The sequence below is a fragment of the Rhagoletis pomonella genome, unplaced genomic scaffold, assembly GCF_013731165.1.
Source record: "Rhagoletis pomonella isolate Grant_MI unplaced genomic scaffold, Rhpom_1.0 Rhpom_scaffold_00023, whole genome shotgun sequence".
NCBI classification, from domain to species: domain Eukaryota; kingdom Metazoa; phylum Arthropoda; class Insecta; order Diptera; family Tephritidae; genus Rhagoletis; species Rhagoletis pomonella.
Genome location: NW_023458577.1, coordinates 502,052 through 523,527, shown reverse-complemented (window position 1 = coordinate 523,527; position 21,476 = coordinate 502,052). Strand labels below are relative to the sequence as shown.

Sequence of the window (21,476 nt, the reverse complement as noted above, 5' to 3'; positions counted from 1 at the left end):
TATTATTATTATTATTATTATTATTATTATTATTATTATTATTATTATTATTATTATTATTGGAAAGGGACTCCAATTTTTCGCTTTTTTGCTCGTGAACTATACTAAATACCTAGGTGTTTTTAAAGGTTTAAAAGTTTTGATTTACAAAACAAAAACAAATAATTTATATGTGATAAAATAAAAAAATTATAGTTTAAAAAACTAAAACCTCCCTTTTATAATAGCCATTCGTACTGTCATCAGGTATGTAACTTGAGAATAGAAATCGCTGCATCTTTTAGGCGCATCAATATTACATAGTTACATCCCGAGCTAATAAAAGGAAGGTAAAAATGATGTTTTCTGGATAAGAAAAACCAAAAAATTTGCTTCATCTAAAAATTTTGCATACGTCGTATTATTTTGCACGTAGCTGTAGTTAAAAATATCTTGCGTTAAACACGATACGTCAAAATACATATGTAACAAAATAGTACCAATTATATTCTTCAATAACTAAAATTCTAATTATTTTCGTTTTTAGAAAAGCAGTTCGCCATAAAGAGCCAAAATTTTTTTCAACTCGCTCGCAAATTTGAATGTATGTTGTTTAACAATTATTACGCCATTTCTGAATATATGTAAAAGGAAACAGGATACTTTTATTTTCGGGAGAAAAATAAATAGAGAAATCACTCTACCGGAATAGGGACCCTGCCATTGGCAAACGCGTTTTGCTGCTCTACTGTCATCTCACGACACCTCTCGTCTCCCATTCGCTGCTGTGATTGCTGTTTCTGCGCTATGTTTGGGCTGTATTGATTGCTGTTTTTGGACGATAGCTGGTCTTTACTATGTCCCTGCTGATGCACCACAATTGTTTGAACCCGTTTAGCTAGCGTGGTTTGCTCTTTAACATATGCCTTGGCCTAGATGTTGGGCGTGAGGTAAATAGATACATATGTGTCATTTATTTTTTATTGTTGTTTTGTTCAAGGCAATTAGTGCACTCAATTTTGTAGTTTGGAAATATCAATGATTGTAGAATGGGGTGTAAAAAGCGAATGCGGTTAGCAATTATCCGCAGTTAAAAAAAAAAATAAGTTGCATTGGAAATTTTAGTTTGATTTTACAGGTATATTGCAAACATATTGTTAGTAACAATGAAGTAACCTCCATGACAGCAGTGCGATGATTGATAGTGATAGCTATCAAAGCGTCAAAGCTAGGCTTAAAGCATAAACAGACGACAGCGTTGATCCGGATCAACTCGTTAATTCGGAATTATCTCGGGAATTAACTGCAGTTGATCCGGATTAAGTCCTAGAGTTAACTCGGTTCAAGGGAATTTTCGATGACAACACTGACCAAAACTCACGAGAGCGTAGAATACAGGGAAAATGCGAAATTAGCATGGTTGCTTTATTTGCTCAGTTAGCGTAGAACATAAAGAAACTGCAAAACTAGCATAAACATCCACCTTTTCATCGGTAATGCAGTCACCATACTAATACAAACAGGAATCCAATTTAAAATGAATAAGAACTTATATCAGGGACTGCATTACCGACGACAGGGTGGATGTCTATGCTAGTTTTGCAGTTTCTTTGTGTTCTACGCTAACTGAGCAAATAGAGCAACCGATTCCTTCATCCGCGGTAGCCGAGTGGTGAGAGCTGCGTACTACAAGCCTGTAGGTTCCAGGTTGGAGCGATTGCCAAAAAATTTTGTTTTTATTATTTCTTTTATTTTTCTAAATTTTATTTGATTTATATATTTAATAGCTTTTTATTTTATTTTCGTTTGTTTCATTTTTATTTTATTATTAGTTAATTTAAATTTTTAGAGTTTAATTTTACTAAAAAAGTCAAAAACAACTAACTAAAAAAGACTTTAAAAAATATAGAAGTTATAATTGAATCAATAAAAAAAATTAAATGAATATTCTACTGGCCGCGGGATTCGACCTCGCGGCTTGTTAATCCGCATTACTGCCGTCTGTCAAGGCACAATTTTGATCAGATCAATTGCGGTGTTAATCATGATCAACGTTGCCGTCTGTATATGCTTTTAGGGTCGTTTTCTCAAGTAGCTTTTAAAATTTATCTGCCCTTTACCCCTATATTCTAACAGTCACAAAACTTAGCTCATCACTGTTGTGATTTCTAGTGCGCCGCAAAATGTGCCACAAAAATTCGATTATAAATTCTAGAAAAATACACAAAAACTTAAAAATTTGTGTTGTAGCGGCATATTTGTTGCAGAGGCAAACTTTGAGGCGCAGTACAAATCACAGCAATGATGAGGTAAGGTTTGTGACTTTGTTAGAGTACGGCTGTTAAACACATATTTTAAGAACAAAATTTAAGTTTAAAGAGCAGATTAATTTTAAATGTTACTTGAGAAAATGGCCCTTAAAGTGATAATGGTGCAAATATCGGTGCAGTACCTTCCGAATGGCCTTGATGTTTAAATGACTTTAGTGGGTTTTCATTTATTAGTGGTGGCAACATAACATAGTGGTGACTATCGATGGAGGGCGATATTTTTTCAAACTATCGATAGTCTATCATAGTCAAAATTCAGTTGGTACTTAAAGTTGGTTGTAACTTTATTGACAGATAATCCATCAAAATTATGTCAAAAAGATACAACTAATTTAAGTACCAACTTAATTTTGACTATTAATACGCCCCATTGCGTTAAATATAGTTTTTTTTTTTTTAACCATAAGGACCTACCTTAATAATGAAGGTAACTATAACTTAAAAAAACCAAACATATTTACGTATTCCGGTTTCCAAAGCCAATTGTTTTTTTTTAATGGTGATTTTGTTTCTACCAAAAAATGTCGCCTTTGGATTGCACCTTTCTCTTCTCGTGTTCGATTCTAAATTAAAGGCAAAGGGTGAGAAAATTTTCTGTTCGTTTCTCAAAATGTCACACTCTCGTAAGGCATAAAAGGCACATTCTCGCCCTGTGAAGCTTTGTCAGGGGAGATAGATGGTTGCCCTGAAAATCAGAAGGTTGTTTAAAACGTCAATATTATGAAATGTGTGAGCTAGACAAGAAGGCAAAACCATGCCTTTTTACGGGGTTGAGTGTAACATCAAACACATTTTGCACCGACGAAGGGTAACATTTTTTGGAAGAAACGAAATCACCATAAGAAACATAGCATGTCAACATTGCGAATAGTTGCTACCTTTTTTCGTTTACTATTAAGGCTGTTTTACTGTACATTCGTTCCTATTCTACTGATGACGTTAGGCTAACATAGTTGCACATTCACCATTTTTGTGTCATATATTTGGAAAATTTTCGATAGTGAAAATACTCGATAGTTTTTCAAAACCAAACCATCGATAGTATCGATAGTTTGCCATCACTATCATTTATCTCTGCTGTGCTGCACTTTTTTTTTTAATCAACACCAGGCCATCATATTGTTAGTAATAGAACATAACATGAACAGTAATTTACAATTAGTTATTTTTTTTAACCCAATGTTTCATCATATTTTCGCAAATTATTTGCATATTTCACTTGAACGTACTTACATATTTATATGCATTTGTTTAGAAATTAGTTGGGTTGGAACATTAAAACATTTTTTGTTTTGACAGTCTTTTTCATGTACACCTACTATGGCCACCAAACCTTAGTAGTTCACATTCTGAGTATTTTGAAACATTTTCTGGATTCCTACTCCCACCTGCATAATTGTTGGTCTAACCAAGGTTCGATCCTAGGGCCGAACAATATCCAAAAAAGGAAAGTTTTTTCTAATAGGTCGCCCCCGTAGGAAACGGCAAACTTCCGAGTATATGGGCAAATCTCGGAACCGTGAGATTCAACGTTAACAAAAAACGTAAATTCTTAAACTGAACCCACAAGAATAAATTATGTACATATCAAATTGCCTGAAATCCATTGAGGAAACTATAAATTCCGGTGTGATTCATTTTCCTTAAATGCTTAACCCTTAGAGAGTAACGCCCAATTTCCAAAACATTTTACGAAAAACTAATTTTCGCTTAAGATCAATTGAAAATATCATTTTTGAGTAAATGTTTAAAAATTCATCAACCACGCTGCCCAAAGATCTGAAAGATCTTTACATAAACAAACATAAACTCATAGCCGTGTTTTAGAAAAAAATTGTTTTATGTATTTAGCATTATCAACTAACTATATTAAGAACTAGCAAATACCCGGCGTGCTTCACTGCGCCTTAAAAGTATTTTTGTGCTGTTTGATATCCGTATTGTAATATTTCACTTATTTTTCCACTTTAATTGAATACAAATTTTCAAACAGGTGGCAACCCTCCTCAAAAATATTTTCAGCAGTAAACTTTCCTAAACCTCTTCAGTTTGATGCCCATATTGCAATATTCACATATCTTATCAATTAAATTCAAATAAAATTTTCAAACAGGTGGCAACCCCCAACAAAAAATTTGCCGCTGTAAGCCTTCTTAAACCTCTTTCTGTTGAAAGCCATATTGCAATATTTACTTTTTCTTATCAATTTACTTAAACTGCAATTTTCAAATAGGTGGCAACTATCCATTTTTTTTCTAACTACTGCATTCAATTGTTGCATTAGTTTTCGAGTGATGCGCGTACAAACATACATACACACAGACAAAAATTCTATAACTGTTTTGGCTTCTGTTGCTGTAATAAAGACCATTAGGGCGTGTCGAAAATTTAATTTAAGGCCTTTGGTTATATTGAAAATATATTAAATATACCATGAAGTCAAAATATTAACCGTTTATTTTAATAGCAAGAGCCCGCGCATTGATCCCCATGTGATACAAAGCACACTGGTCGAATAAGACGGATTCTAGTTGAAAATTGAGGGTTCAGCAAAAAGGTTTGGTGGATATTATTAGATAATGAATCTGTAAACGCAAACGGCAAAGTCAAATATCACCTCTGGCAGCCCTTAAATTTATGGTTTCCTCAAACTTATCTGTTTTCCAACCAAAATGTAATTGTTCTGTTGATGTAAAGAACAGCATTCATATTTCTGGGGTGTATTTAGGTCGCTGGTTCCAAATAAACTAATTGATTAATACTAATGCAACCATGTAGACTATCGATATATGGGCCAGCATTGATGATTGGATACTTATTACAAGCGGTCGTTTATTTGCAAAAGCTCAGGTCAGTATTAATTTAATAATTTAAAGATACCTAAAATATATCGTATCCAGAGTGAATGTCTAAAAACTTGAGCACTTAAGTGAAGTAAAGCAACTTAAGTGGGCCGAAGCTAAGGAAAAGGCAACTTAAGAGGACCGAAGCCGATGATGTCAAAAGAGGACGCAATAACAGCCCTGAGACATGGGGCTTGAATTCCCTGAGACAGCTACAATTTCGTAGCTACGTTCGTTATTGGAAGGTGTAGTGGGTACTGCACCGGTAGCTCAAAGTCAAGGGGAAAACACCAGCGTAGATGAAGAGGCACGCGCGACCAACTGTACTCAGGTAACAAACGTGGCCATTTCTGAAAAGAACGGTGACGCTGCGGGCATACAAAATGGCGGTCGTGAGCTACATCAAGTGCAGGCGGCAACCGCCGAAAGCGACACCGTCGACTTAGTGCGAAATGAAGCAGACGCTTGCGTATTTGCAAGCTACGACGAGGATTAGAAGAAATGGAGATCAGAGACTCGACCGAGCTAAATTAATGCTGTATTTACATGGTATGAATCCATATGAACTGTTGATACGCTAAAATAGAGGGACTACATGTTTCAATGAGGTATTCAATGATATGGAGTGGGATGCATATGAGGCATTTCATGTCACCGCGGCCACCTCTGTGCGCGACCTCTAAAGATTTGGATGAAAGTTGAAGAGATTGAAGGTCTAGGTGATATAAATATACGTGCAGCATATTTTGCCGATATGACATAGGGTTGCCTATTTACACGGGACTTTAATTTTTAGGAAACGTCATACATACTTTTCTTTAAAGTGCTGTATCTTGGAAACCTTTTAACGAAACTTAATGAAAAAAAACAGCTTCTCATACGAATACAATAGCCGTTCGGAGTCGGCGTAAAACTGTAGGTCCCTCCGCTTTGTGTGACAACATCAAAGCGCACGCCACAAGTCGGAGGAGAAGCTCGGAAAAACACTAACATATGTATAAGCGCCAATCTATTATTATTATAATTTTTTTTTTTGAACTCATATATTTTTATTGCGATCTGTTTTTTTTTCTTTTTAACATTAAGCAATATTTGAAACTTAAATACTAAATAAGAAAATAATCATGTATGGAGTACACCCAGTGGCGCAACCATATTCAAAGAGAGATCTAATATTGATTTCCTTTCAAGGCGCTGGAATGACACTGTATGAGAAGTGAGTGTAGAAATAAGAGGATTTGGGTGATCATGAATTTTTTGTCGGTGCGCCAAGGCGTGCTTTTTAATTTCGGAAGCAACAGTAGGGATTTTAAGGTCACGGCGTATTTGGTTGTTTGTGACATAGAGCGGAGCGTTCACAATCATTCTAAGAGTTTTTGATTGGAATCTTTGGAGTATTTCTATATTGGAGGTTGCTGCAGAGCCCCATAATTGTATTCCGTATGTCCATACTGGTTTTAAAGCACATGAATAGAGTAAGAGCTTACTCTCGAGTAAGACTTGAGACTTCGGGTTCAGTAACCAATGTAAATTTCTGAGCTTCATTCCCAGTGCTTTGCGTTTAGTGAAAATATGTTTCCCACGTAAGCTTGCTGTCGAGGTGCATGCCTAAGTATTTTGTCGCATCACGCTGTGGAATATCCACGTTATAGAGTTTTACGGCCGGGCAGGTTTTACGTTTAAGGGAGAACGTAACCTGGACAGACTTTGTTTCATTTGGCTTAATTCGCCAATCTTTCAGCCATTGTGTTATTTTGTTGAGGCCATTTTGGAGTTTAACCGAGGCGAGTTTTGGAAGAGTGTCCATTGCGAGAATTGCAGTATCATCTGCAAATGTACCAACAATTGCTCCTTCGGATGCTGGTAGGATAAAGGATAGGACCCATCACACTGCCTTGAGGTACACCAGCTGAACTTTCGTAGGGTTCAGACTGCTCCTCGCCTTGCTTAACAAAGAAAAATCGATTTTTGAGATAGGACTCGATAAAGATATAATGGTTTATCGGGAGGGTACTCTTTATTCTGTAAAATAAGCCATCATGCCATACTCGATCGAAAGCTTGAGATATATCGAGGACAGTGTGAATGCAGTTTACAAGCCTGTGAACTTGTTCGATTGTGCTGTGTTTTTTCCTAAAACCGAATTGGTGATTAGGGATAATCTTTCTTTGTTCTATTACTGGCATCAATCTTTTGAGAAAGTCTCCAGAATTTTAGAGGCGATGGGTAGCAAACTGATTGGGCGATATGACTCAACTCTGTCTGCACTTTTTCCTGGTTTAGGAATCATTTTTACCTGGGAAACTTTCCATTGAGGTGGAACGAAACCAGATGAGAGAATTGCGCTATAAATATAAGTCAGGAAAGTGATTCCTTCTTCCGGGAGCTGTTTTAATATTTCTCCAGTGATTAGATCGTAACCGGGAGCCTTCTTAGCTTTAAGTTTTTTGATCGCTTCCTTAACCTCAGCTTTTGAGAATTTTTTTTATGGGTGGGTCCATTTGGTAGGGTTGGTCTTACTTCTTGTGCAGTATAGGGAGAGGGTTCAATTTCATGAGGAGCAAACACATTTTTTAGGTGACGTGCAAATGTGCTTGCTTTTTCTAGATCACTTTTAGCCCATTGGTTATTTTCCATTCTGATGGCGGGTTGTGCCAGAGTTGGCCTCTTTAATTTGTTTGCTGCTTTCCAGAGGCAATAATCGCTGGCAGCCGTTGCATCTAAGTTACTGAGGTAATGATGAAGTTGGGAATTGCGTTCTTTTTGCAAGATTTCTTTGAGCTCTCTCGTTAGCGTATTTAATCTTGGGGATGTCTAGTCTGCTGCCACCTCTTTCTAGCCTGGCGTTTTTTGGTCAGTTTTTCTTTTACAAGAGAAGAGATTCTTGTACACTGTGATTTGTTTAGAATGGGTGCTGATCTCCAAGCAGCTTGTTGGATGCAGTTATTGAAGTGTTCCACAGCTGCAATGATATCTTCGCTAGATTTCAGCGAGTGTTTCAAATTTAATTTTGAAGATGTTAGGCTTTGGAAGAGATTCCAGTCAGTTCTGTTGTTGTGAAGGGAACATTGAGAATTTGAGTCAACAAGATTATTGCTTAGAGTGACCATTACGGGAGAATGGTCAGAGGATAAATCGAAACAGGGATTACATATTATTTCATTATCTGCAATACCTTTAAACACGCAAAAGTCTATTAAGTCTGGAATTTTTTTGGTATCGGTTGGCCAATACGTTGGTGAGCCTGAGTGAAGATTTAATCTTGCCATAGCCGCAAAGAGTTGTCGGCCTTTAGGAGTGATGAGACGAGATCCCCATTGTGGGTGTTTTGCGTTGTAGTCTCCTCCAGCTAAAAACCTGCTTCCTAGAGTTTTGAAGAATTTTACATAATCTTCTGACTTGATCGCATGCTTGGGTGGGCTATATACTGCTGAGATTGTTATTTGGCCTTTCAAGTCCTCGACAACTATATTAGTAGCTTGGATAGCTTCTGTGCAGTATGAGTTAATATTAAAGTGTTTAATATTGCTTTTTATTAATATAGCTGAGCCACCATGTGCTTTTTTGTGTTGCGTTTCGGATATTAGGAGAATATCTATATTAGACTTGAGTAGCGTTTTAACCTCGAGTACGTGTTTTGATAGGCCATTAGCATTCCATAGGAGAATATTCATGGGATTGTAGGGATGCCGGACTTCGTCGTAAGGGTGACGAGAAGATTCATCATAGTTGTGATTTGTTGCATAACTTGCTTGAGAAGCATTATCATTTCTCGCATTTCGCTTGAGGCATCAGAGGCGTTTTCTTTTGATTGAGGGATTGAGTTACTAGGACTCGGATCTTGTGTGCTTTTCAACATTTGGGAGTAAGAAAGTAAATTTCGGGGCGGTTGCGAGACTCGATTGGGTAAAAGTGGAGCTGAATGCTGCTGGCTGGTACTTTTGGGATTGTTGTCCTCCATTCTTCTTAATGGTGGGTATTTAAGTTTCTGCAGATTTTTGTACACCATGCAGCCTTTATAGTTTGCTGGGTGATTTCCTTCACACAGAGCACATTTAACATCGTTGGATTTTGTCTTGCGCGAGCAATCTGCAGACAAGTGGGGGCCAGCGCATTTAATACATACCGGTCTTCTACGGCAGTATGCTTTTGTGTGTCCATACTGTTGACAGTTAGCGCATTGCGGGATTTCGCGTTTTGGGCGTGGGGATTCAAATACAATTTTCGTTTTGAAGAGATATTTGATATCGTATATTTCCTTGTTATTAGGGTTTGCTTTTAGCTCTACAATGAACATTGGTAGCGGTTTTTTCGTGTTTCATATTGTAAATGTTAATAGGGATATGGCCGAGATTATGTAGGGCTTCAGCGATTTCTTCGGTGCCAATAGACGAGTGCATATTTCTGAGTATAACTTTGAAATTTTTTTCTGGTTTTGGCTTGTATGTATAAAACTCAGTATTTTTTTGCTCTAGTTGCTGAACAATTGTTTTTTAGGCCTCGGGAGTTTTTACTTGTATTTTAACCTGCTCATTGCTTATGAGCTTTAAGTCGTACAGACTTGGAAGTTTCGATAAAAGCTTCATTAGGAGGGTAATGTTGCTTACTTTATCAACGAAGATTGGTGGGGGCTTGGGATTATTTTCTTTGGGCTTTGGGTCTTCATCGTTTTCTATTTCAAGAGATGAAAATCTATTTTCTTTAGACTGGGATTCACCTAGCCAGTTTTTATCAAGTTTTACTTGTTTTTTGGTACTTGATGGCTTACCTGGGGTTTCTCGGGGCCTGTTTTTGGGTTCTACTGTGGTCCATTCCTTACCTGGGGTAGGTTTATCATTGGAGGCTTGCTGTTGGTACAGTAATTGTAATTGCTTTTGAAGTAGCTCAATTTGATCCTGGATATTTGGATTTTTACTATTGGCCGAGGTGGGGCATTGTGAGCTCCACGAATTTGGTGACTGTCTTGAGATCGTCAGTTGTTGTTGCTGTTTCTGTTCTTTCTTTTCCGGTTGTTGCTGTTGCTTTTCCAGTTGTGTCTGTGATTTTTGCGGTGTTTCGGGCTGCAGAGGAAGTTGGGATTCTTGTTGCTGTTGTGACCTTTGTTGTCTATGCTGTTGTTGTTGTGGCTGAGACGATTCCTGCCCTCCCCTTTTGGGAGGGGTACGATTTAAGGGCATGTTGAAACTGGGTGTTTTTGGGGTATTTTTATCTCTTATTTTTTAAATATAAATATACTATGGCAACCCTGAAGTAGTGTCAATACTTAGAAGTGCCCAAAACATAGCATACTTTTAGGCTGCCTGTACATCCACTACTATTTTGTTGCTAGCACTTTTGTTTGTTTCTTTTCAACTCGGCGGAGTCTCACTTGAGAATTTATCACTCGCGCAGGTACAAATTTTTAATTTTAAATATCAATCTCCACTTTCACTCAGAACTTTTAAAGCACTCCTTAGTGTCAATTATTGTTAAATATTCACTATATTATTTTCTTGTCTTTTACTGTTTTTTGTTTTGATTTATCACTTTGTTCCACTATGTGAAATTTCACGTCCACTCGGTAGGGTTACCAGGAAACGAAATCATATCAATCAATCATCAATCTATTATTAATGAAAAAAAATGTATTTCTTCCGTCTTATTATGGGCTTTAATTATAAATTTTTTACATTAATGTGCAACGTATAAAAAAAAATAATGAAGTAAACATTTTCCTTTTTACCCAAATGGGCGTAATGGGCTACTTAGGCGTGTGGACTCTAGATCGTCTAACGCTCGAGCAATATGATAAATAAACATTGAAATTTTATAAAATTTTTTACGATCGCAAAAATCACAATTTTATTTCCAAAAGAGAACTTGTTCTGCAAGCGCGTGTCGATTCTGATTTGCTTTTTTTCCATAAAATTCTCTATCTATGAAGAAAGGCGAGAGAAAAAGAATAGCCGAGAAGGAAAAAGGAAAAGAAATGTGATAGGCAGGGCTGCAGTCAGGATTGTCAATCACACCAACGGATTGCCAATCACACAACAGGGTTGCATTCGAGGTTAGAGATGGAAAGGTGTTAACAACTCGGCCAATCTGACATTTGATCGACCTCGATCAGAAGCTTAATTTAACAACATTACTTAACTATTGTTATTTAAATACTTGGTTGAAATATCACCTATAGTTAAAAGGTCTTAGTTTAGGTTAGGGTATTGCTTTGCTCTTCGACAGGTCCAGCCTCCATATTTTGCTCAAGCCACCCACGCATTCTATTGGCCTCAACCACTCCATCATATGGGATTTGAGTTAACTGGCAATTTTCTACGTCCTTGATAACGTATCTATCATTCCCGAGGATTTTGTGCACGACGTAGGGTCCCTTGTATTTAGGGATGAGTTTTTTGTTAGTGCCAGCGGTAGTGTCTACATTTCTTATTACGACGAAGTCACCGACATTGTACTTCTTAGCTCTCACGCAATGTCTTAGAGAATATTCTTGACTACGTTCTTGGGAGCTTTGGATTGCATCAGCGGCATCGCGCCGGATTGTTTGCAGATCACGCTCTTCCCGTGCGCCAAGCTTATCCTCAAAGTATTCCGTAAATTCGTCTACTATTTCTCCTTTTTGCTCTACCCCGAAAAGAAGCATACTGGGCGATTTTTTTGTGGTACCGTGAACCGAATTATTCAATGCGTATTCTATTTGCAGGAGCCTGTTTGACCAGTCAGCATGATCGATAGGGTCGCTCAACTTGCCTAACATGGTTTTAATAACCCGATTAACCCTCTATACCTGTCCGTTAGCTTGCGGGGAAGCCACTGCAACCTTTACATGTATAATATTCCGCTTAAGTAGAAATTCCCCAAATTCTAAAGAGGTGAAGCAGGATCCTCTATCAGATATAATGCGCCTCGGTCTACTATAGTAACTGAAGTATTTCCCTAGGGCGGCGGTTACTTCCCGCGTACTCGTCGAATTCGTCGGGTATAACTTCACAAACTTAGTGAAGCTATCAATTACAACCAGAATGTGCTTCCTCTTAGATTTTAGTGACGGTAACGGCCCGAAATGATCTACATGCAACGTGTCGAACGGAACAGGTTTTTTAGGGATGCTATACAAGTGCCTCTCATTCGCTCGGACTGGTTGAGCATACATGATGCATTTAAGACAGTTATGAATAAAACGCTCTACCTTCTGACGCATTTGTGGGAACCAATAATAATCAAAAATTTTCCTTAAGGTTTTATCAACCGACTGGTGACCAATCTTCTCATGCATCAGTCTTATTATATTGTCTTCCATCTCACGGGGGATATACAAAACTTTGCGACCATCACGCCTAACTCTAAGGACAAGGCCATTTTCTAGTTCGAATCCCTTCACCTCTGCTTCCTGTAACTGGTCTCGTATGTTTTTGATATTTTCGTCACATTCTTGGGCAATTTGTACTTGCAATTCTACTTCGTCAACGTCTAAAGTCACACCTACTTGGCAGCGACTCAGTGCGTCCGCGTGCCCCATCAGAGCACCGCTACGGTGCACTATCTTATAATCGTATGATTCGAGCTCCAGAGCCCACCTCGCTATCCTCGGATTAACTTGTTTCCTCTCTAAGGTCATGGCAAGTGAGTTACAGTCTGTAACTATTTTGAACGGGATTCCCTCCAAGTAGACTCTAAATCGACGTAAAGCATAGATCAAAGCTAATGTCTCTAGTTCGAAACTGTGATATCTGGCTTCTGTAGCGGAGGTACTCTTGGAGAAGTATGATATTGGATGGAATTTCTCATCATGTTGTCGTTGCAGTAAGACTGCACCAAACCCAGTCGTGCTGGCATCACAGTGGAGTTCTGTCTCTCGTGAGGGGTTATAAATGGCTAGGATTAGAGGTTCTGTTAACTTGGCTTTAAGTTGTTTAAATGCGGCAAGGCAGTGTTCGTCGAAGTTAAAGTCAGTGTTCTTTTTCAGTAAGTTAAGCAGTGGTCTGGAAATTTTAGAGAAGGACGGCACAAACCGGCGGAAATACGAGAACAGACCTATGCAGGAGTGTAACTGTTTTTGATTGGTTGGAATTGGATATTTTTGTATATCTTTCACATGTGATTCACTTAAAGTGATTCCGCGTTTGGATACAGAGTATCCCAGATATTCTATCTGAGCATATCCGAATTTGCATTTGGACAAGTTTAACTTCAAACCCCGTTTACTAATCCGCTCGAGTAGTGTCCGCAATAAAGTCATATGTTCCTCGAAGGTTTCCGTCGCTATAACTATATCGTCCATGTAAATGATTACTTTCCTTGCCTCGACTAAGTCTCTAAATATATCATTTATAAATCTTTGGAAAACGGCCGGGGCATTCTTAAGTCCGAACGGCATTTTAAGGTATTCGTACTGTCCATTCGGCGTCACGAATGCAGTATAGGGAATGGATTCAGGTGACATTTTAACTAGGTGAAACCCATTTTTAAGGTCCAAAACCGAAAACACCTTCTTGCTCTCGAGATATTCTATACAGTCTTCTATTAGTGGTAAAGGGTAGTTATCCCGCACAGTTATTTTGTTCAAACCCCTATAATCAACACACAGACGCCTTTGGCCGTCCCTCTTCTTTACGAGAACTATAGGGGAAGCGTAGGGGGAATTACTGGGACGTATAATCTCATCTGACTCTAAATCTCTTAATATATTCTGAACTATACTTCGCTCAGCGTACGATAAACGCCTAGGCGCGCAATGAAACGGCACATCAGTTGTTAGGTGTATCTTCATTTTATATTCCATCGGTTCTACTCTAAGGGCTTTCGGCTGTAAATAAGAGTCTAGGATCAGAGTATTTAGTTCGGCACGCTGACTGGGATGTAAGGAAAAATCTATGTCTAACTCTTCATTTCGGCAGGCTATTTCAATATTGAATATATCCGGCACTTCGGCAGCGACACTACAGCCGGCACTAACACTCTTACTTCTAGCGGGCATATTTTCAATGTTAAGTGGCTTATAAGCTTTCAAGAGGCTAAACTTGCTTAAGATTTCGACCAAGTCGTCCGGCAGGGGAGTGCAAGGAATTCCGTTTCTATAGGATACCAAATCGCTTTTCGCATATCTATTTTTTATTTTAGTTAACCGTATGTTAAACAATTTCAAGAAATCACGTCCAAAGATGACGGGCACTAACATCTCATTATCAGGCAAAATATTTATTTTAACATTTTTTATTTCATTTTTAAATTTCACAAAACATTGTATTTCACAGAGTATATTCAACTTAAGTCCACCAATGCTGCGATAGTTATGTTGCGGATTGTTTAAAGTCACTAAGTTGTTCGGCACACACGATTGCTTCATAAAACTTGTTGGACTACCCGTGTCAAAAAGAGAAATGAATTTATTAAAGGTTGCACTCTCCCGCGGGTTGGTCTTAAAAGCAATACTTACAAAGTTAAGTGATTCCAATTCCATGAGTTCATCTTCTAGAACGGCGGCAACTTGTTGATCGGCAATCGGCTTCAAAACTTTCCTAGGATTGGTGCATGAATAGTGGTCGTGCCCCATTTTCCAGCAGCGGAAACACGAACCACTGGGTCGCATCGGATATGGGCAGCTTGGCTTTATATGTCCCCTCATAGAGCAGTTGAAGCAGAGCGATTGGCTGTTCTTCGCAGCTTCGTTGCTAACCTTTCCAGCGGCAGGTTGCTTACCGGAGGCGGCAGGTTGTTTAACGGTGACGGCAGGCGTTATACGCCGAGTGATGTTGGAGTTTGGCTTGAGGTATTTTGTGTAATATCGATTCACTAACCTCTTTAGCTCATCCAGTGACTGCGCCGGCATAAGCAAGTTGATGTTGTTGATTTTGTTTCCGATACCGTCGAGAATTAGGTCGATAACATCGGTTTCCCGGATGCCGCCCTGCTTCGCCAAAGATTGCATGGTCAAAATATAGCAGTGCAGGGACTCTTCAAGGTGTTTCCACTTCCGTTCGGTCAGTGTTCGATAGACGTCCTGGCGACTGACTGCACTGTCGAATTCTTCGATGACCGCCTTCTTTAGGTCTCGATAGTTAAGAGCAGACGTCGTGGTTAGGAACACTCGAGCTGTTCCCTGTAGCGAGCGGCGTAAGCTTAGCAGTTTGAACTGATCGTCTGCATTGACAGTTCGCATAATTTCTTCAAAGTCCTCAAAGAAATGGTGCACTGACCGTGTGGAGTTATCACCAGTAAATTTTGGTACAGCGTGTTCGATGTCCGCGAACGAGGCTCTGCATCCGGTGGGCCTACCAATCGAGTTTTCCAACTCATAAATTTGTTTTTTTAGCTCCAACAGCTCGCGTTTCTTCCTTAGTTCCCTAAGCTGTTGATCCAAGGCATTGCCAGTAATATTGTGCAAAGCAGCGGAGCTAGTGTCGCTGGCTAAACTATTGAAGCCGTCGGGGATGCATGCAGCAGCAGAGCTTTCATAACCCAAGGAGCTGTTAATGGCGGCGACAGCGGTTTTGGCACGAATATTTGCGGCAGAAGATCTTTCGGCGTTGAAGCGAATTTCAACGACGGCAGTATTAGTGGCGACAGAGTGTAAGGCGACGGCAGAATTAGTGGCGGCAGAGTGTAAGGCGGCGGCAGCGTGTGGAGTGACGGCAGGATTAATGGTGGCGCCGGAAGCGGCAGAAGGCTTAGCGGCAGTAATATTAGCGACGGCAGTAGTATTAGTATTTGTGGTGACAGGCGTAGCAGCGGAATATTCACCGACGGCGGTATTAGTGACGGCAGCGCTGCTTTCGCAAACATAACTGGTACTTCCGTTAGGGCCCAAAGTACCGGTGGCGGCAGCTGTACGATGGGCAACGGTATCCTCAGCGTATGCACTAGGGCCAGTAGTAGGGGTAGCCCTACTTGGCTTTTCGATTCCCATGGCACTGGCTATGGTAGCGTCGTCGTCCGGAGCTGCCGAATCTTCCATGTCGGAGATGTTCTCTTCATCCTCCTCGTAAGGCGACTCGCTGATGCGGTGTTCAGCATAAAGACGCTTTAATTGGGCCACCGTGGCCGTCAGTGGAAAATTCACGCCAGCCGCCATAAGTGCATCGGCGAGATGCTGCTTGGTAAGGCGTTGTGGCATTTTTTAGTCTTTTTCAGGTTTTAGCTTTTAAACTTAACAATGGGTACTTGGACCCCACACCTGAAGCTTTTACGATCGCAAAAATCACAATTTTATTTCCAAAAGAGAACTTGTTCTACAAGCGCGTGTCGATTCTGATTTGCTTTTTTTCCAGAAAATTCTCTATCTATGAAGAAAGGCGAGAGAAAAAGAATAGCCGAGAAGGAAAAAGGAAAAGGAATGTGATAGGCAGGGCTGCAGTCAGGATTGTCAATCACACCAACGGATTGCCAATCACACAACAGGGTTGCATTCGAGGTTAGAGATGGAAAGGTGTTAACAAATTGTATATTTCTGAAAGAGCAATGGTATGTAAAAAACAAAAACAATATGAATGAATCATACTAACTTTACTAAAGGTCTGAAATCATGAAAATCTCTTCAAGGAAATGGCAGAATTGAACTTCGTTGCAAGTTCAGATGGCAAATCTACTTGCGAGGGGATTAGAGGAAATTTTAAGAGGCTAGCAGCTAGAGCAAGTCTTCAACTCCTGGCGTTACAACAAATTCGTACACCCGAAGCCCTCCACCAATGGGGTAAAAATAATTTAGAGAAAAAGAAGGTGCTGTATGTTTCCAATGTCTGTGAAAAATAACTGCAACTAACTTCACAGTGGACTTTATTTCGACTATGACTACGTGCCAATTATTTTATTCCTATATTAAGCTAGTTTAAAAGGTTAAATAACATCAAGTTAGGGCACTTCATATCCTTCTTTAACGAATCTTTAAATCAATAAATAATATTTTTCTTTTTAGTTCTTATTGTAATAAAAGCGTGTTGTTGTTTTTTTTAACTATAATTTTATTACTCATTAGGTTTATCTTTTTTACACATCTTTCCTTTTTCTTGTTTTAATAAAATGACTAACCTTGAAGCTATCATTGGAGGTGTAATATTCTTTTCCGATGAGCGTTGTTGATGGTGTTGATGTTTCGGTTTCATTGCAAAAGAATCTTAGATGAGTCTTCGTGTGCACAGACGGACGGATGGACGGACGGACAGTCACCGCTTAATCGATTTATCTTCTCATTCTGATCATTTATAAATACATTACTCTATATCTATCTCGATTCGTTTTGCCTGTTACAAACAGCCGTTATGTGAACAAAGTTATAATACCCTTGTGCGCAAGTACGCTCGGGTATAAAAAGAAATCTCAAAATCAAGCATCTTGCTAAGTCTGCATGTTCTGATACAGAATTTATAATTCAGAGGTTTCCGACGGTATAACCAAAGTTCTGATTTCTTGTGTGTATAAGCCACATAATTGTTTCATGTTAAATTGTTTCTTTTCTGAATTGCCTTTTAGATCATTTTATTGTCTCTGGCCTGGAGCGAGATTCTGTAACCAGTTAGCGACCATTTTCGGATCGCTATCGCACTTTCTGACGCATGATATAAATGTTTTTGCGTCAAAAAGTGCGATAGCGATTCGAAAATTGTCGGTAACTGGTTACAGAATCTCCCCCCTGACCTATATTCTTAAATTTGACCAACTATTTTTTGTATCTCACCATGATTTAATTTTCTGTACTTTTGATGTAGTGTTTGAACGTTCTGCAGTTTGTGTTTCTAACTTGTATCGTTATTTTCGTTCGTTATTCGTGCATTGTTCTCTGATTGTTCTTCTATTCATTGGAATGATTGTTGGTATAATGAAACGGTAGACAAGAAGCTCGAATTCCGTAATAATAATTTACTATTTTTGATCGTCATGTCCCCGTCCGTACTGCCAACGTTATCAATAAATCCTGCCCTTGGTTTAATAAAAAAGTAAGTTTCGCTATAAAAATAACGCAACAAAATGCACGCCAAATAAAGAAGGTCGAAGGTAAAATGGTAATTGTAAAATAATCGTAAAACTATTTTCAAGAAATATGTATTCTGCAGTTGTCTAAAATCTATCCATCGAACATTCCTTTGTGCTAGCTGCATCAACTTTACTCGACCCGAGGTTAAAAAACATTAATTTCAAAGATTCGTTAGCATTGAACTCAGTAATGAAGTTCTTGCGAAATGAAATAATTTGCGCAGATGATCTTATGGAAACGGGTAGCGAGTCGTCACTAGAATAAGTGGAAAATTAGATTGATCTTTGGGCCCCTCATAAATATCTTGTACACAAACGAACGCGAAAGATGATGATTTGGGTCACCCACAAGATGAAATGAACTTTTATTTAACTTGTCAAGTCCTAGAACTAAAGCGGAATATCATCGACACTTGGGAGGAAATGAAAACTGTAATTTAGTTGGTACCTCGGTACCTGCTGAGCGCCTGTTTTCAAATCTGGTGCTACAGCCGACGAGAAACGCAATTGCTTAACAACAAGACGCTTATCAAAACTTTTGTTTTTGCAAACTTGGTTAAATCTATACATATAATAAAATTATAACATGTCGATGTCTGTTCATTATATAAACTAAAGAAAAATTAATATGGGGGGTCCTTATTCGAGCAACAGAATCCAAATCAACAATATGTAGAATTTTTTTCTGTCTGTCTGTCCATATGTTTGTACGCGCATCGCTCGAAAACTAATCCATGAAATTGAATGCAGTTTTCACCGTTGCATTGAGGTCTAACTTAACATATAGAAAGAAAAAAATTAGGGAATTGCCACCTGTTTGAAAATAGCAGTTTAAGTAAATTGATGAGTAAAGTAACTATTGCAAGGCTTACAGCCGAAAATTATTTTTTGAAGGTTGCCATGTTTGAAAATTTGAATTCAGTTTAACTGACAAGATAAATTGAATATCACAATCAGCCTCATTGCGTAAGTCGTAAATTAGGCTGAATTGTACGACTCGACAACATTAGCATTATCTACTGTCGTGCTGAAATAAGTAAACGACGGAAATCGTCGAAAACTATGCAGTGCTGCCAAATTTTACCGTTTTAATACACTAGTCGAGTGGAAATTTTAGGCAATGACGCTAAATTTTCGATACGATTCGACTCTCGAAAAACGACTTGCATTCGGCACAACTCTCGCAATGAGGCTGATTATGTGTATCAAACTGAAGAGGTTTAGGAGCGTTTACTGCCGAAAATATTTTTGAGGAGGCTTGCCACCTGTTTGAAAAATTGTATCAAATTAAATTGATAAAATAAAGAAATATTACAATACGGGTATCAAACAGCACAAAAACACTTTTAAGGCGCAGTGAATCACGCCGGGTATTTCCTAGTAATAAATAACTATCGCCGCTAAAAATCGTTCGCTAATTAACAAGAGAATTAGAATTTTTTTATGGAAAAGTATTTTTGTGAATACTCACTGTAAAATAGTGCCTTTAAAAAATTTTTTTTTTTGGCTTGTGATTAATCATACGATTAATTAATTGATTATTTTATTTTTTTGCCATCCCTAACCGTTACAATATTTTTTTGAGGTGAGCATGTTTTACACTTACCCAAATACACAAACACAAAATATTACACCAGGGCTTTTGAATTTTTTCTCCTTGATTTATTGTGCTCAACGAAAAACCAATATTAAGTACAGTAAAACCCGCTTAAGTACCTCACGAAAAATGCCAGCTTTTTGAGGTACTTAGCCGGGTTGGGTATTTAAAAGAACCCGCTTAAGTACCTCGATGTGGGTACTTAAGCGAACATAATTATTGATGTAGTTACATCTCCTTGTTAACTTGCATAAATATGTAAATCCTTGATTAAAACATGAACATTTAATGAAGTATACATAGTTTAAAACCAAGATTGTAGCATTATTTAAACAGATAAACAAATAAAGATAAACTTTATTTAATTTGTGGTTTTCAAATACTAATTGTAGTAGCCGGCCTCTGCCACTTAATGACTTTGTAAGTTTTGAGATGCAGCATGGTTCACAGTTAGCTGTTACTTGCTGCGTTATATCGTTCAGTTGATATTTGTATTTGAAAGTTGGTGTCTCATATATGCGGCTGAATTGTCACGTCGAGCCGTTCCGTGTACCAAAAAAATTTGAATGTAACTCGCAAAATTTATTTAAAGATAGTTGGAAAAGTGACTTTGTAATAAGGGTCTAAATCGAAATTCTTATTTGGTATTGTGTCATGTGTAATTTTAAAATTATACTTTGCGTACATATTATTGTAACTATTATGATATTCATTTTCTTAGGTTTTAGTGAAAAAAGGATGTTTTGAAACTTATATAGAAGCGAACCAGCTACGCAACAGAAATTTAAACCAGGAGTATGTACCAGGAATAATAAAACAAAAATGTGTTATATTAATTGTAAACTAATTTTTGCAGAAAACAAGCATATTTCGCAATGTGTAGAATGTATCTCGTGTAACTTTCAAAGCGCGCCCTCCGAAGAGTTAAAAAAAATTTTATAAAGAAATGGTATGTCATTTTTACAATAATTAAATTCTTTAAAAGTTATTGATTATACAAACCCAGTGGGAAAAGTAGTAATGTATTACATGCCTGATAAGTAATGTAATGTATTACTCATAGTTCTAGATTCTATTACTGTTTAATATGTAATCAACATTCTAACGGATCCAAAAACTCGCAAAAAATTCAAATCAAATTGCATTCATTCCTGCATTACTCGTAATGCAAAATTGCATGCCCCACTTTTCCTAGGACATCGCCGTGGGAAAAATAATGCATTTGCGAATGTGAAAACGGCTGTTTTACTGATTATTTTTTAGATTACTATACATTACATTTTTCCACTGGATATTTATACATATGTACATACAAACTGTGTTTAACATATTATTTTGAGCCAAATTCAGAACAATATTGATTTCCACCTATGCTTATTTCTTAATTTTTAAGATTTTCAATTAAAACACAGTTCATTCCCTAACAAATACCATATAAACCTTAGCTTAAGATTTTGTAGAACATTAAAAAAAAAATTATCAAAATTTCAAACTTTTTTCTCAGAAGTGTTTTTTACAGTTTTACTGCCCATTCATTTTAGTGTAATAATGAGCAAGGTTCAAGTGGCTAAAATTACCGTTGATTTTTTTGAAATTTTCTGCCGAAGGTGTGTAGCGCTGCCACTGAATTTCAGAATATGTAAATATTTTAAGGAATCTTAAAAGAGCACTTAAAATGGGAAAATTATAAGTAAAATGGTAAATAGTGTACGAAAAATTTAGGCACTTAGGCGGGTTGGGTAAATAAGCGGGGAGGTACTTAAGAGA

General features: G+C 37.9%; 2 protein-coding genes across 3 annotated transcripts in view; both read right to left on the bottom strand.

Annotated features, from left to right (window-relative positions):
• LOC118749622 (V-type proton ATPase subunit H) overlaps positions 1–21,476 on the bottom strand; it is a gene marked incomplete at its 3' end in the record, with an annotated part of 130,577 nt that overhangs the window by 69,054 nt on the left and 40,047 nt on the right. Inside the window, 1 exon segment of one of the 2 annotated variants that reach the window (XM_036484424.1) lies at positions 684–911. Coding sequence (XP_036340317.1) covers positions 684–911 — 228 coding nt within the window. 2 annotated transcript variants of the gene reach the window in all.
• LOC118749621 lies at positions 14,379–16,647 on the bottom strand. The gene is made up of 2 exons (XM_036484422.1): positions 14,583–16,647; positions 14,379–14,505 (listed from the first exon to the last, which is right to left on the bottom strand). The coding sequence occupies exons 1-2, from the start codon at positions 16,257–16,259 to the stop codon at positions 14,437–14,439; spliced, it is 1,746 nt and encodes a 581-aa protein (XP_036340315.1). The 5' UTR covers positions 16,260–16,647; the 3' UTR covers positions 14,379–14,436.